At 42.7% G+C, this 15,581-nt stretch overlaps 1 protein-coding gene across 1 annotated transcript in view; it reads right to left on the minus strand.

The window, feature by feature from the left end:
* Window positions 1-15,581, minus strand: part of SYCP1 (synaptonemal complex protein 1) — a 360,929-nt gene that overhangs the window by 93,437 nt on the left and 251,911 nt on the right. Inside the window, exon 19 of the mRNA XM_073615691.1 lies at window positions 7,035-7,127. Coding sequence (XP_073471792.1) covers window positions 7,035-7,127 — 93 coding nt within the window. The remainder of the gene's footprint in view (window positions 1-7,034; window positions 7,128-15,581) is intronic.

Below are 15,581 nucleotides of genomic sequence, written 5' to 3' on the forward strand. Positions count from 1 at the left end.
TTTTTTTTCTGTTCACTTACCTGATTTGTGCCTCCTCCTCTAGGGGGCCGCGGCCCCATGCGTCATTTCCAGTTTTGTATTAGCTCCTGGGAGATCTTGGTCAGCTGGGCATGGCGTCTATGGAAATTCTTGGCCAGCTTGGCATGGCGCGGCTCTAGTTACATTTAACATTGGCGGCTATGGAAAATCCTGGTCAGCTTGGTACGGCTGTGCCGTACCAAGCTGACCAAAATTGCACCGCACTGCACATGCTCAAGATCGGCAGGCGCATGCCGGGTAGCCAGCATGCACGGAATCCAGGAAGGACTATGTCGCTTCAGATGCCCACACTGGAGATGGCCGCGCTGTGCAGAAACTTTGCAAAGAAAACAATGCTGCAGATAGAAAACTGGGCATAGTTTACAGCATACCTTTGTTACATTGCATGAGGCATGAGTATTCTAGGGCTATTTTTATCTTAAACGTAATATTTCGGCCATAACTCCGCTTTAATAAGGTGCAACAGAAGCACCTAACTGGTTGCTTGTGTAATTTATATTGCCCCCCACTTCTCCACCTCAGAGGTGATAGCAGGCAGGGAAGAGGGAAATGGCAGCGATGTGATGAAATAGAGGAATTATGAAATCTGCTTCCTCTGTCATTGCTTGGCAACCCCTGTAAAATGCAGATTAGGTTGTATATATACAGTTTATACAGTATATGCAGAGCTTTTTTTCTCAGCAAATAGGTGCTGGAACACAGCCTCCCTGCCTGGGCGAATCGCATCAAATGGGAAGTGGGAAGGTCTTAAAGGAACATGAAATACCGCAAGTGCATTAAATACAAAGTGCAGCATTCAGGATTGCACTATGTACAGGGTACTGAAGTGCGCCACGTACAAAGTGCAAAGTTCAGGAGTGCGCTAGGTACAGAGTGCAGATTTTAGGAGTAAAGTGTGCAGAGTTCAGGAGTAAGCTTCATACAAACTTCAGAAGTGTGCTACTTACAGAGTGCAGGGTTCAGGAGTTCACCACAAAGTGCGTGGTTCAGGAGTTTGCTATGTACAGGGTGTACAGTTCAGAAGTGCACTATATGCAGTGTGAAGAGTACAGAAGTGATTACACACAGACTGCATGGTTCTGGGGTGCGCTATGCAGAGTGCAGAGTTCAGAAGTGCGCTATACACAGGGTGCAGAGTTCAGGGATGCTCTAGGCATGGAGTGCAGAGTTCAGGGGTAGGCTATGCATATGGGGCAGAGGTCAGCTTATTTCCACAGGTCCTTACCTCGGCACTCTGCATCCACATCTCACACATCCTCTCTCCACTGCCCTAATCTCCGCTTCCCCCTTAAAAGCTCCACCATCTTCCAAGTGTGTTACCTTTGCAAAAAGCACCCAGCTTGGCTCTAGTACCTCCCCGCAGACTGTAGGCAGCTCTGCCTTTGTCACTTGCTGAAAGATCATCCAGCGGGGGGGTGTTGGATCCAGCAGGGGGTGTTGGCATCCAGTTGATGGGGATTGCAGAGGGTGGAGCCTGCCACGTGATGCCTCCCTTCTGCCCATGATCACATTGCTCCAGGGCGCCTGCATCTCCTTTGTCTCCACCCTGAATGCAGGGTAGTGAGGGATTGCTGGGAATTTATGGGAGAGGTTATCTCCCACTTGTAAACACGATGATGAGCAGGGAGAAGAGGGCCAAAGACGGAGGTGGCGGAGGTCTGCCATGTTCGGCCAAAAAAAAGCCCTGTATATATATATGTGTGTGTATATTTACACTGAGCAAAATTAGGGAACACTTTTGTGTTTGCCCCTATTTGTAATGAGCTGAACTTAAAGATCTACGACTTTTACAATGTACACAAAAGGCCTATTTCTCTCAAATATTGTTCACAAACCTGTCTAAAATCTGTGTTAGTGAGCACTTCTCCTTCGCTGAGATAATCCATCCACCTCTCAGGTGTGGCATATCAAGATGCTGATTAGACAGCATAATTATTGCACAGGTGTGCCTTAGGCTGGCTGCAATAAAAAGCCACTCCAAAATGTGCAGTTTTATCACACAGCACAATGCCACAGATGTCGCAAGTTTTGAGAGAGCGTGCAATTGGCATGCTGACTGCAGGAATGTCCACCAGAGCTGTTGCCCTTGAATTAAATGTTCATTTCTCTACCATAAGCCATCTCCAAAGGCATTTCAGAGAATTTGGCAGTACATCCAACTGGCCTCACAACCACAGACCACTTGTAACCACACCAGCCCAGGACCTCCACATCCAGCATCTTCACCTCCAAGATCGCCTGAGGCCAGCCACCTGGACAGCTGCTGCGACAATCGGTTTGCATAACAAAAGAATTTTGACACAAACTGTTAGAAACCGTCTCAGGGAAGCTCATCTGCATGCTTGTCGTCCTCATCAGGGTCTTGACCTGACTGCAGTTCGTCGTCGTAACCGTTTTGAGAGGGCAAATGCTCACATTCGATGGCGTCTGGCACTTTGGAGAGGTGTTCTCTTCACAGATGAATCCCGGTTTTCTCTGTACAGGGCAGATGGCAGACAGCGTGTATGGTGTCGTGTGGGTGAGCGGTTTGCTGATGTCAACATTGTGGATCGAGTGGCCCATGGTGGTAGTGGGGTTATGGTATGGGCAGGTGTATGCTATGGAAAATGAACAAAGGTGCATTTTATTGATGGTATTTTGAATGCACAGAGATACTGTGACGAGATCCTGTGGCCCATTGTTTTGCGATCCATACACGACCATCACCTCATGTTGCAGCATGATAATGCACAGCTCCATGTTGCAGGGAGCTGTACACAATTCCTGGAAGCTGAAAACATCCCAGTTCTTGCATGGCCAGCATACTCATCGGACATGTCACCCATTGAGCATGTTTGGGATGCTCTGGATCGGCGTATACAACAGCGTGTTCCTGCCAATATGCAGCAACTTCGCACAGCCATTGAAGAGTAATGGACCAACATTCCACAGACCACAATCAACAACCTGATCAACTCTATACAAAGGAGATGTGCTGCACGGCGTAAGGCAAATGGTGGTCACACCAGATACTGACTGGTTTTCGGACCCCCCCCAATACAGTACAACTGCACATTTTAGAGGGGCCTTTTATTGTAGCCAGCCTAAGGCACACACCTGTGAGGTGGATGGATTATCTCGGCAAAGGAGAAGTGCTCACTAACACAGATTTATGAACAATATTTGGAGAGAAATAGGCCTTTTGTGTACATAGAAAAAGTCAATCTTTGTGTTCAGCTCATGATAAATAGTGGCAAACACAAAAGTGTTGCTTAGTGTGTGTATATATATATATATATATATATATATATATATATATATATATATATATATATATATATATAGCGCCCTGCTCCTGTTGACCAGGCGCTTGCAGGTAAATTTAGTTTTTGGCTGAGCTGTAACCAGCTCAGATTGAATGAATATAGTTTACTAGATCTGTTCTGGAATTGACTTGGTTGTACAGTTCCCACTGTTGCCAGTAGGTGTCACTGGTACCATGGGACAGTGTGCGAATAACAACTTAGTGAAACTTTAATGAATATTCTTCTTTCAGAAACAGCCCAGTGGGAGGTTCCTGCCGCTGTGCATTCTGGGAGAGAGTATTTATGGGTCAGATGCCATGTGCTGAGAGGAGTTCTTACCTCAGGACTCTGGGCTGGAGGCTACCTCACTGCAGCTGTGCAAGTAGGCCCAGAAGTCTTTCTGGGGCCTACTACCGCAGAGGTGGTCCTTAGGCTGTCTTGCTTGCTAGGAAGAAACCGAGCCAAGCTGAGGAGATCCAGGGGAGGACCCTTGATGGAGAGAGCCAGGATGAAGGCTGGTCTCTCAGAAGGGCTTGGTAACTTACTTGGAGGACGTGCCTATCTCTAACCTACCGCACAGTACTGACAGGTCGGCTTAAAGGTTCTGGTACTGTGTTGCTGTTCAGCTAATATTAAATCCTGTGGCAGAGGATTGTTCATCTAATACTACGTCCTGTGGCAGAGGATCGTACAACCATTTTGTTCTTCTCAAGTCCGTGGCAGAGACTTTTCATCTGTGCGCCATTCCTGCTGCTAGGTCAGTGAGAGAGACCTATCCGGGTCAAAGATCCTTAGACGGAAGGTGTGTTTGTCTTCAGGATTTTAAATTTCTCAGTGATCTGCAAAAGGTATTTGAACTCTCCTGCAACTCCCTTTCTACCTCTTTACTGCTATTTCTTTCAAGTCGTCTTGTAATAAAGCATTGGAAAAAGAACTAAGTCACTGGTGCATACATTGGTGGGCGCAAGGCCCAATATAGACCCTAAGTTCCTGATGTGGTGAAACTACAGGTAAGGGGTAACGACAACAACCCAATTTAAATCAGCAGCTCCTTCGGGGGTCAGTGCTACATATATATATATATATACACACACATTCATGGTTTATACAGATATGTATATACAGGGCCACCCTCAAAATTTGCCATGCCCCTTTGGATTCTAATAGTTGGGGACTTTTAACCTCGAAAAAAAAAATTCTTAGGGGACTCTGGGGTCTAGTGTGGGTATTTTTTCACACTAGACCCCCAGTAAATTCCTTTGAATTGAAAGTTAGTAAAAAGACCTATGTGAGAGTGAGCATTCATAAATTATAGTGATTTATTTATCATGACATGCCTGTGACACTTGTAACCAAGTGTATTTATGGATATACAAATACTGTACACTTGGTTACAGGTATCACAGAAATTTCTTGATAAATGAAAATACAATATTTATGAATAGTCCCTCTCACATCTTTTATTAAATTAAATTGTATTTTTAACGTTATATATTTTTCATTGAGAAGTATGTGATCTCACAAAATCATGGGCTCAAATCTCACTTCTACTACACATCTCGGCTATTCATTCACGTCTCTTCTCAGTCAGAAAAGAGAAATGCAAAAAATCAAAAGGTTCTCTTCTGAGAGCATTATACACGATGAAGAGAAGGGCTGTGTAAAGGCAGGCCAGATCACAGGTTAATAAATGCACAACTATGTGCACGTGTGAAAAAAAATCAACTGATATAGTAGTAGTAGAAGTAGTAAAGGTGGTTGGCCTATAACATAGTTACAATACTGTTTAGCTTTCTACAAAAATGTGCTGTTACTGATGCAGAAAATAAGGTATATCTAAAGCCAAAAAACTTAAAAAAAAATTGGGATAGAATAGGGAATGGTGAAAAACCCACCAGGTTCTTTTTTGCCTTCTATGTCCAACTGCAAAAATTAATATATAGTTGTCTTCAAGGGCATGATAGGTCATTACAAATCCTTCAAGGTCAAACACTGATAACTATACCTTCTTTTGCAGAAACCTTTTAAAAAAGACAGCCACATTACCCATGTAGTTTGTATCTACTGGGTAAACCTATGCTTTGTGCAAGAGCTTAAGCTGTTAAGACTATTGCCACTCTCTTTTGGACCTAAACAGAGTTAACTAATCAGAAATTAGTGTAGATAAAGTCTGGAGAAATAGTGAATCATCAATTTTCAAATTCACCTAAATGTTTCCATGTGGATCACATACACTAGGAATCCAGACAATATAATACATGCATTGTATTATTCTCTGTAGATATGATAAATGTTCATGCATTAAATTATTTTTTTCACAATCAACTGTAAAATAGTATCTGAAAATCATCTGCAGTCTTACAACTTACAGTTTCTTGTAAAGTGTTTACGCTTATAGTCTCTTAGCAATGGTTATCTCAGTATCTTGTAACAGAGCAGTGGTAAATGGTTTTGACAACATAATTGTTGGTACTAATTCGACATAACATGGGATGTGATAAAAAGTTGGTTCCAAAACGAGTGAGTAGCAGGCAGGGGTCGATGAAAGGATTTTTGTCTACTCAGACAATGGTTCATTTTGCCGCCCACCCCAGACTCCCCTACTGTCACCCTCCTCGCTTCCACAATGCAACCAATGCTATCCCCTTCAGCTGCAATGGCAGCACTTGGTGGTTTACGCATGCTGCGGCCATAATGCTTTGCCTTACAGCCGTGGCATAAATTATACCCCCTTTAGAACGTGACCCACTTCAGTGAATGGCGCTGATCTGCATACAATGCTCACAGTTGTGGCATGCTAGTATAGGGTGGAAGGGTGTTAAAGCAGGCGGTGAGGAAGTAATACAATGTGTTCTTACTGCCTGTCAAATGCTCCCTGTAGCGCAATTACAATGCTTAGAGACCAAAGTGTGAGCAAACCCTTTATTATTTATTTTTTAAATAATTTTACATAGTTACATAGTAGATTAGTAGAATTTTACTTATTTATTTACATTTAAAACAACCCTGTTGGGGGGCTTTGGTGATATATATTTAGTGACTAAACAGACCCCTGATATAACTTGTTTGAGACAGAGAAAGGGACCGAGGATAGAGATTTACCAGTCCCTCAGCTGCACTGGACAGTGATTAAATGGGAAGTAAACACAGTTTACGATGCAGCAGTTATGAATGCACACAGGAGTGATCGGTACTGATTGCTCACTGTGTTCATTCGGGAAAGGAAGTGGCCGGGAAATTACTAATTTATCTGCCTCTTTGCCCACTCTCCATCCTGAAATATCCCCTGCAGCAGCTGGCAGGAGAAGAGGAGCTATTTGCCAGCCTGCTCCACGGGGACTACAGCTGACAAAGAAAAAAAAAATATGGATCCCTAGTAAGTGTCTGGGGATTCGGATCTCCCCCACCCGGCACCCTAAGACAAGGTGGCTGCCGAAGACACCCATCGCTGGTGCCAGCCCTGGTAGCAGGTGTGAGCTGCTGTAGGTATACAGAGAAATACATCAACTCACTCCATTAACCAGTGCTTTCCTACAAAGTATCCTACACCAAAAAAGAGATGAACATTGCTGAAGAGAAATCTCTAACGCACTTGATCCTGGTCATCGTTTATCTCAAATATATTTTGTTCCTGAAAATGACTGTGATTCTGAATATTGATCATCACTTGTTTTACCACAGTTTGAAATATTAACATATTTATATTATTACCAGTAAAGCTTTTGAACAAACTGTTTCCTGTTCTTTTGCTCTGAGCTGACACAATTCTGCATCCTTTTCTTCAATCAGTTTATCATACTGATGCTAACAGAAAAAAAAGATAAAACATATTCATATTAATCTATCAAATATCTATCTTTAGCCTTGAACCTGTTAAAAAGAACCTCAATAATATTCCTATTTCCTCTGTTGTTTAGTGAGTATACATTTTTTTTATATCTGTCCTTTCTTGAAAGTGTCCACGTCACACAGGCGGTGTTGTAGGCTTCTATGCACAGAAGAGAGAAGGCTCAGGACCGGAATGTAACATGACTGCAGATTTAGGCGATTAGAAGATTTTTTATCTTAATGATTAGTTAAAGTGAATAGAAGGAGGGGGAGCCTGCAGTTCAGCTTTAATGACAAATAACCCACCCGCTGTAATGGGCCTGGGAGATGGCATCTGGTGAAGCTTAGCTGTGAAGTCAGTGAACCTAAATCAAGAGGGGTACCTTAGAGGCCTTTCCTGTCTAAAAAAAGTAATCCCAGGTATCTTGCGGCATCTGTTTTTAAGCAGAACTTTAACTTTTTAAAGCAAAGTACCCATTCACTTTACGTATTCATTACTCATTAAGTTTTTATTTTATATCTGCATGGTAAAAAGATGAAAAGCAAAGTCTTCTGAAGAGTGGATGGCCTCACCTCTTCTGGACCCTGGGTGTACGAAATATGTCAAAAAAGACTTTGACGGGTTTCTTAGGGCATACTTCCTATGTTATGCTCTTTTCCCCTCACTGCCACTTCTCGAAATCATATTCTACTTTTAAAAAAAAAAATATTTGTTAGATTCCACGCTTAGGTGGAGGCTGGCCTGCTACCTCCCCCAAGGGGCTCCAACAGGAGTTCCAATAGTAAAAATTATATGAATATAGGGGTGGGTGGCACTGCCTGTCACCTGAAGAGTGCTTCTCTGCAGTGGGTCACTCTTCCCAGGTGAGTGCAATAAATAGGTGAAAAAACACTGTCACCTGAAGGGTAATCCTCCACAGTGAATCACTCTTTTAAGAATGAGCAGTGAGTGCTAAATAGTTTGGTTAATCACATATAAAATAAAATAAATATCATAACGGGTGTTCTCACCCTGTGCTTGAGATGGGTTTATACAATTAAAGCCCTATTAGTTGTGCTAATTGCTGGTGTATCAGCCTGCAGTATGAAAGTGAATGTGCTTAATGTGGTAGTGAGTGTTCTCACCCAATCAGCAATTATAACCAAATTTCATCCTAAAGAATTCACCCCAAAAACTATATCATTAAAGTGCAGCATGAATAAATTGTATCCAAATCATCAGTGTCCAAAAATTAGCGCATTAACACATTCTATTAAAAGGAGTTTTTCCGTAAAAAAGATGTATATATTTTTTTGCCATTTATAATCAGGACCCATTCACACTTCTACAGTGTGGCACTTTAATGCACCCATTATAGCAATACACGTTAAAGCAGTAATAAACCCCAAAGCAAACATTTATTTTATTGCAGCTTACCAATTTTTAGATGTGATGGTTGTATTAGTTTCCATTTTTAGGCTTTATTTCTTCTATTTCCATCTGGTGGATGGAAACCACACTGACAGGGGTGCTTAAAATGATTTGCTTTTACTTATTTATATAAAACCTTTATCGCAAAAGGAAAAGACTGTTTGCTGTAACTGATTATTAAGTATTAGGCCTCATACACACTGTACGTTTTTGCAGCTGCTGTGTTTGGCTTCAGACATTTTTTTCTACAGTCAATAACTCTCCAGCATGTTATTCTATGTGTCCATGCACACACAGGCTGTTATTGACTGTTTATGGCTGGGGCGTTTTTTGGCTGTAAAAAAAACCCCCAAAACTAGTGGGTTCCGAGAGGAGTTTTTCAGCTGTTTCACGTCAAAAAACACCGATAGATGCCAATAACCGCTCAAAAACTAGGCTCACCAGCGTTTTCTAATGTTTTTTTAAAAAAAAAAAAAAACGCTAAAAAAAGCTGGCGCTAAAAAACGCTATTGCAAAAGCGTTGAAAAACTCACTGGTGTTTTTAGAAAGCTATTATAACATCCAGTGTGCATGAGGCCTTAGGTGAAGTTCGGCTTCAATTTGTTACTGTATTTAAATCTGCTAGTACATCTAACACTTCTCTTATCTCCAGACGGACAATGCTGCTGTCTGCTGTACCTCCTATTCTCATTCCTCCAGAGTTGTGTCTCACTAATACAGGAGGTGTGCTACTGGCCAGATCACCAGGTGAAAAAAGAGGGGACAAAAAACAAAGAAAAGAAAACTGATGCAGCCATCACATCTAATAAGCTGCAATGTATTATATTTTTGGGTTCCATTCATTTTAACCGTAAACCAATGTAGTAACACAACACATTTTTTTTCTGCTGATCTTGGTGCATGGCCAGTCTCGTAAAATAAATCAGCTGCCTTAATGCAATCTGCAGTAATGTGAATGCGTTAACACAGTGTACCAAGAAAGACCATTGTGAATGAGCCCTTAAACATTTTTTATTTTCATTCACTTTGTTCTTTATGAGTACCTCATTAAAACAATTGTGTAAAAGTTAACAAAAACATTTTTACAGAAACTGACCACAATGCATACGTGATGTCCATGCACCACTAACTGTCATCACAAAAATTTAGTAAACAATATGCCTTGGGGCAAATTTGTGAAGAAACTGCAACACCTTTGTTGATTGTTTAAATAGGGGAATATGCTTGTTAAGAGGTTCATCAACAAAGATATAAAGAGGAGATAGTAATAAAGAAATTAAATGAGATAGCAGGGATAGATAAGGCTAGTTTGGTACTGAATGGCCAACTCACTGAAATGAGTCCTCAGAGACAGTGCAAGGGCAATGTCATTATTAGAAGCTCTGGACCTGTAAAGCCCTCCACAGCAAACTCAGTCAGTCTAGAAAGTGCTCAGGCGGTGCCCAGTGCATGTGAGAGCGTCCAGGTGCACCCTACAATGTGCAAGCCAATTAGGTCCAGCCACAGTACCACCAAAAGTTGAGACTGTGCCAGGTAGCTGCAAGAAAATGAAAAGACTTCCTGCAGCTACATAGAAATAAGCAAAAAAAAAGAAAAAGAAAAAACAATTGCTAGAAAACAATTGGTTAAAGGGGTTGTAAAGGTTCGTGTTTTTTCACCTTAATGCATCTTATGCATTAAGGTGAAAAAACATCTGTCAGTGACCGCCCCCCCCCAGCCCCCCCGTTTTATTTACCTGACCCCTTGACCCACGGGGACGCGCTGTCTCTCTGCCCGGGGTTCTCGGCTGCTGATTGGATAGATGGATAGCAGTGCAGCCATTGGCTCCCGCTGCTGTCAATCAAATCCAATGATGCGAGCGTCAGGGCCGAGTCCTGCATTCGGCTTATATGGACACCGAATGCTGGACTCAGGAGTGCACCCGCAAGGTAACCCCCTTTTGGGAAGCGCTTCTCCGAGGGGGTTATCAGATGTGGGAAGGAGCCGAGAGAGCCGCCGAGGGACCCCAGAAGAGCAGGTTCGCGGCAAATCTGTGCAAAACGAGATGCGTAGTGGAGGGAAGTATGATAGGTTTGTTATTTTTTTCAAAAAAATGTTTTACCTTTACAATCACTTTAAGCCTTGAATCAGCACAGCTAAGAAAATATGTCTATCTTCCTAGAAGCCTAGCATGCTGGTAGTTGGAGGGGTTATACCTTGGGTTGGCCTACAACTTGTTTGACAATGTCTAATTCTCCAGTAGGTGGAAGTATAATCCTGTGTTCCCCTACAGACAAAAAGGAAAAGAGGAATTTTGACTTACCTGTAAATTCCATATCTTGGAGTAGAGTACAGGATCCAGGTAAAATTTTCAAACACCATAGGTTATAGGCTCATACTTTCAAGTGATTTGACTTGGGTAACTTCCCTATAACTCTGTGGGGGTTATTTACTAAAGGCAAATCCACATTGCACTACAAGTGCGCTTGGAAGTGCAGTCGCTGTAGATCTGAGGGGGACATGCAAGGAAAATAAAAAACAGCATTTTAGCTTGCATATGATTGGATGATAAAATCAGCAGAGCTTCCCCTCATTTCAGATCTTCCCCTCAGATCTACAGTGACTGCCCTTCCAAGTGCACTGGCAATGCACTTGTAGTACAGAGCAGATTTGCCTTTAGTAAATCAACCCCCATGAGTTCTGGGTTTTGTAGCAAGAAACTCAACGTAACAAGGACAGTTTAGGGAGGATGGCTTGTGTCCTGTACTGTACTCAGACTTTACAGGCAAGTAAAAATCCCTCCTATCTTAATCATGTACAGGACACAGGCAACTTATTCATACACCATTGGACCTCTGCAAGCAATGAATTCAGAGGTGGGCAACAACTAGGCAAATTGAATGGTGCCAACAGGCCCAATAAAAAATAGAGGTCAAAGGACCCACGTTCAGAGTGCTGCTGCAAGAACCTTGCCACGCTAAATGGCTTCTTTGGAAGAAAGAACAACCTCCTAATAGAACTTTGAGAAAAGATGAACAGAAGACCAGGTGGTGGCTTCAGAGTTAGGCAACAGAGGCTTTGTGCCTAAAGGCCCAGGATACTCCTACAGATCTGGCAGAGTGGGCATGCAACAGCACAGGAGGAGGTTTCTGCTTAATAGCATAAGCTCCTGTAATCAAATTCCTGATACACCTTGCAATGGTGGATTTTGGAGCCAGGATCTTCTTGTGATTGTGGGGGCCAAGAGAAGGACAAACAGGGAATCTGTTTGTGTAATAGAGGCAGTAGCTTTCATGGCACTGACTACATCCAGGCAATGTAGAGAGAATTCTACTGGGTGCTAAGAAGCAGGCACAAAGATGGTAGGGAAGAAAGTGCGAGGCCAGAGGTCTTTGACAAAAGGATGGATAAAGACCAATACCTTCCCTTTTAGGGTGCTTAAAGCTGGATTCTGGTTAAGACCTGTTTGTAGGAAGGCCAGAATGTAAGAATAGTATGTGGGTCTGAATTGAGTGGGCTCACAACAGGCAAAGTCAGATTTTCTGGAAGTGGCTTTTCTTGCTTTAAGCAAGGTAGGAATAACAGACTCAGAAATTTCTATATTCCTTAACATCTAGATTACAACAGCAGTAGCTTAAAGATAGAGGGTGCGAAGCAGGGTAGAATAGAGGGTCTTTGAGACAGGAGATCTAGCCTGTTGGGAAGAAGCCAAGGATTGTCTACAAACAGTTTGTGTATGTGTACTCTGGGTCAGTTCGAAGCCAGTAAAATCATCATGCAAAAAAAAAAAAAAAAAGAGATATTGGAATCTCTCATTTCCAAAATAACCAGTCAATTATTTTTTCTGGGAGCATGACCATATACACCAAAATTACTTTAGGATAAAAAGTTAACATTTTTAGAACAACTTTATTGTACAAATATAAAAAAAGCTTATAACAGAGATCGACAACAATATACAATTAGAAATCATAAGGATTGGCACCCGTTATTACAGTGGCTTGCGAAAGTATTCGGCCCCCTTGAACTTTTCAAACTTTTGCCACATTTCAGGCTTCAAACATAAAGATATAAAATTTTTATTTTTTGTGAAGAATCACCAACAAGTGGGCCACAATTGTGAAGTGGAACGAAATCTTTTGGATTTTTGAAACTTTTTTAACTAATAAAAAAATGAAAAGTGGGGAGTGCAAAATTATTCGGCCCCCTTGCGTTAATACTTTGTAGAGCCACCTTTTGCTGCGATTACAGCTGCAAGTCGCTTGGGGTATGTCTCTATCAGTTTTGCACATCGAAAGACTGAAATTCTTGCCCATTCTTCCTTGCAAAACAGCTCGAGCTCAGTGAGGTTGGATGGAGAGCGTTTGTGAACAGCAGTTTTCAGCTCTTTCCACAGATTCTCGATTGGATTCAGGTCTGGACTTTGACTTGGCCATTCTAACACCTGGATACGTTTATTTGTGAACCATTCCTTTGTAGATTTTGCTGTATGTTTGGGATCATTGTCTTGTTGGAAGATAAATCTCCGTCCCAGTTTCAGGTCTTTTGCAGACTCCAACAGGTTTTCATCCAGAATGGTCCTGTATTTGGCTGCATCCATCTTCCCCTCAATTTTAACCATCTTCCCTGTCCCTGCTGAAGAAAAGCAGGCCCAAACCATGATGCTGCCACCACCATGTTTGACAGTGGGGATGGTGTGTTGAGTGTGATGAGCTTTGCATTTGCGTTTTGCATTGTGGCCAAAAAGTTGGATTTTGGTTTCATCGGACCAGAGCACCTTCTTCCACATGTTTGGTGTGTCTCCCAGGTGGCTTGTGGCAAACTTTAGACAAGACTTTTTATGGATATCTTTGAGAAATGGCTTTCTTCTTGCCACTCTTCCATAAAGGCCAGATTTGTGCAGTGTACGACTGATTGTTGTCCTATGGACAGACTCTCCCACCTCAGCTGTAGTTCTCTGCAGTTCATCCAGAGTGATCATGGGCCTCTTGGCTGCATCTCTGATCAGTCTTCTCCTTGTCTGAGCTGAAAGTTTAGAGGGACAGCCAGGTCTTGGTAGATTTGCAGTGGTCTGATACTCCTTCCATTTCAAAATGATGGCTTGCACAGTGCTCCTTGGGATGTTTAAAGCTTGGGAAATCTTTTTGTATCCAAATCCGGCTTTAAACTTCTCCACAACAGTATTACGGACCTGCCTGGTGTGTTCCTTGGTCTTCATGATGCTCTCTGAACCCTGAGACTATCACAGAGCAGGTGCATTTATACAGAGACTTGATTACACACAGGTGGATTCTATTTATCACCATCAGTCATTTAGGGCCGGTTCACACGGGGGCGACTTGTCAGGCGACCTAGCCGTTCTGTACAATGGAACAGTTCTAATCGGAGCGACGCAAGTCGCTCCGACTTAGAAGAAAGGTTCCTGTACTACTTTGGGGGCGACTTGCATAGACTTCTATACAGAAGTCGTCTTGCAAGTCGCCGCTGCAGTCGTGTGCAGGTCGCCTCTGTGAGGCGACCTGCAAGTCGTGCCGCTTCTAATGTGAACCGGCGCTTAGGACAACAATGGATCATTCAGAGATCCTCGCTGAACTTCTGGAGTGAGTTTGCTGCACTGAAAGTAAAGGGGCCGAATAATTTTGCACGCACCACTTTTCAGTTTTTTAATTGCTAAAAAAGTTTAAAATATCCAAAAGATTTCGTTCCACTTCACAATTGTGTCCCACTTGTTGGTGATTCTTCACAAAAAAATTAAAATTTTATATCTTTATGTTTGAAGCCTGAAATGTGGCAAAAGGTTGAAAAGTTCAAGGGGGCCGAATACTTTCGCAAGCCACTGTATGTCAGCATGTTTCATGGTTTCACAGTTTTTCTCAGAACTAAGGCTTAAGAATTACAGATACAGTATCTCACAAAAGTGAGTACACCCCTCACATTTTTGTAAATATTTTATCATATCTTTTCATGTAAGAATACTGAAAAAAATTACACTTTTCTACAATGTAAAGTAGTGAGTGTACAGCTTGTATAACAGTGTACATTTGCTTTCCCCTCAAAATAACTCAACACACAGCCATTAATGTCTAAACCGCTGGCAACAAAAGTGAGTACGCCCCTAAGTGAAAATGTAAAAAATTGGGCCCAAAGTGTCAAAATTTTGTGTGGCCACCATTGTTTTCCAGCACTGCCTTAACCCTCTTGCGCATGGAGTTCACCAGAGCTTCACAGGTTGCCACTGGAGTCCATGACGACATCATGGAGCGGGTGGATGTTAGAGACCTTGAGCTCCTCCACCTTCCATTTGAAGATCCTGCACAGATGCCTAAAAGGGTTTAGGTCTGGGACATGCTTGGCCAGTCCATCACCTTTACCCCCAGCTTCTTAGCTAGGCAGTGGTCATCTTGGATGTGTGTTTGAGGCTGTTATGTTGGAATACTGCCCTGTGGCCCAGTCTCTGAAGGGAGGGGATCATGCTCTGCTTCAGTATGTCACAGTACATGTTGGCACTCATGGTTCCCTAAATGAACTGTAGCTCCCCAGTGCCAGCAGCACTCATGCAGCACCAGACCATGACACTCCCACCACCATGCTTGACTGTAGGCAAGACACGCTTGTCTTTGTACTCCTCACTTGGCTGCCGCCACACACGCATGACACAGTCTGAAACCAAATAAGTTTATCTTGGTCTCATCAGACCACAGGACATTCCAGTAATCCATGTCCTTAGTCTGCTTGTCTTCAGCAAACTGTTTGTGGGCTTTCTTGTGCATCATCTGTAGAAGAGGCTTCCTTCTGGGATGACAGCCATGTAGACCAATTTGATGCAGTGTGCGGCGTATGGTCTGAGAACTGATAGGCTGACCCCCCACCCCTTCAACCTCTGCAGCAATGTTGGCAGCACTCATACGTCTATTTCCCAAAGAAAACCTCTGGATATGACGCTGAGCATGGGCATTCAACATCTTTGGTCGACCATGGCGAGGCCTGTTCTGAGAGGATCCTGTCCTTTTAAACCGCTGCATGGTCTTGGCCACCATGCT

This window comes from Aquarana catesbeiana, linkage group LG02 (genome assembly GCF_042186555.1).
Source record: "Aquarana catesbeiana isolate 2022-GZ linkage group LG02, ASM4218655v1, whole genome shotgun sequence".
Taxonomy (NCBI): Eukaryota; Metazoa; Chordata; class Amphibia; order Anura; family Ranidae; genus Aquarana; species Aquarana catesbeiana.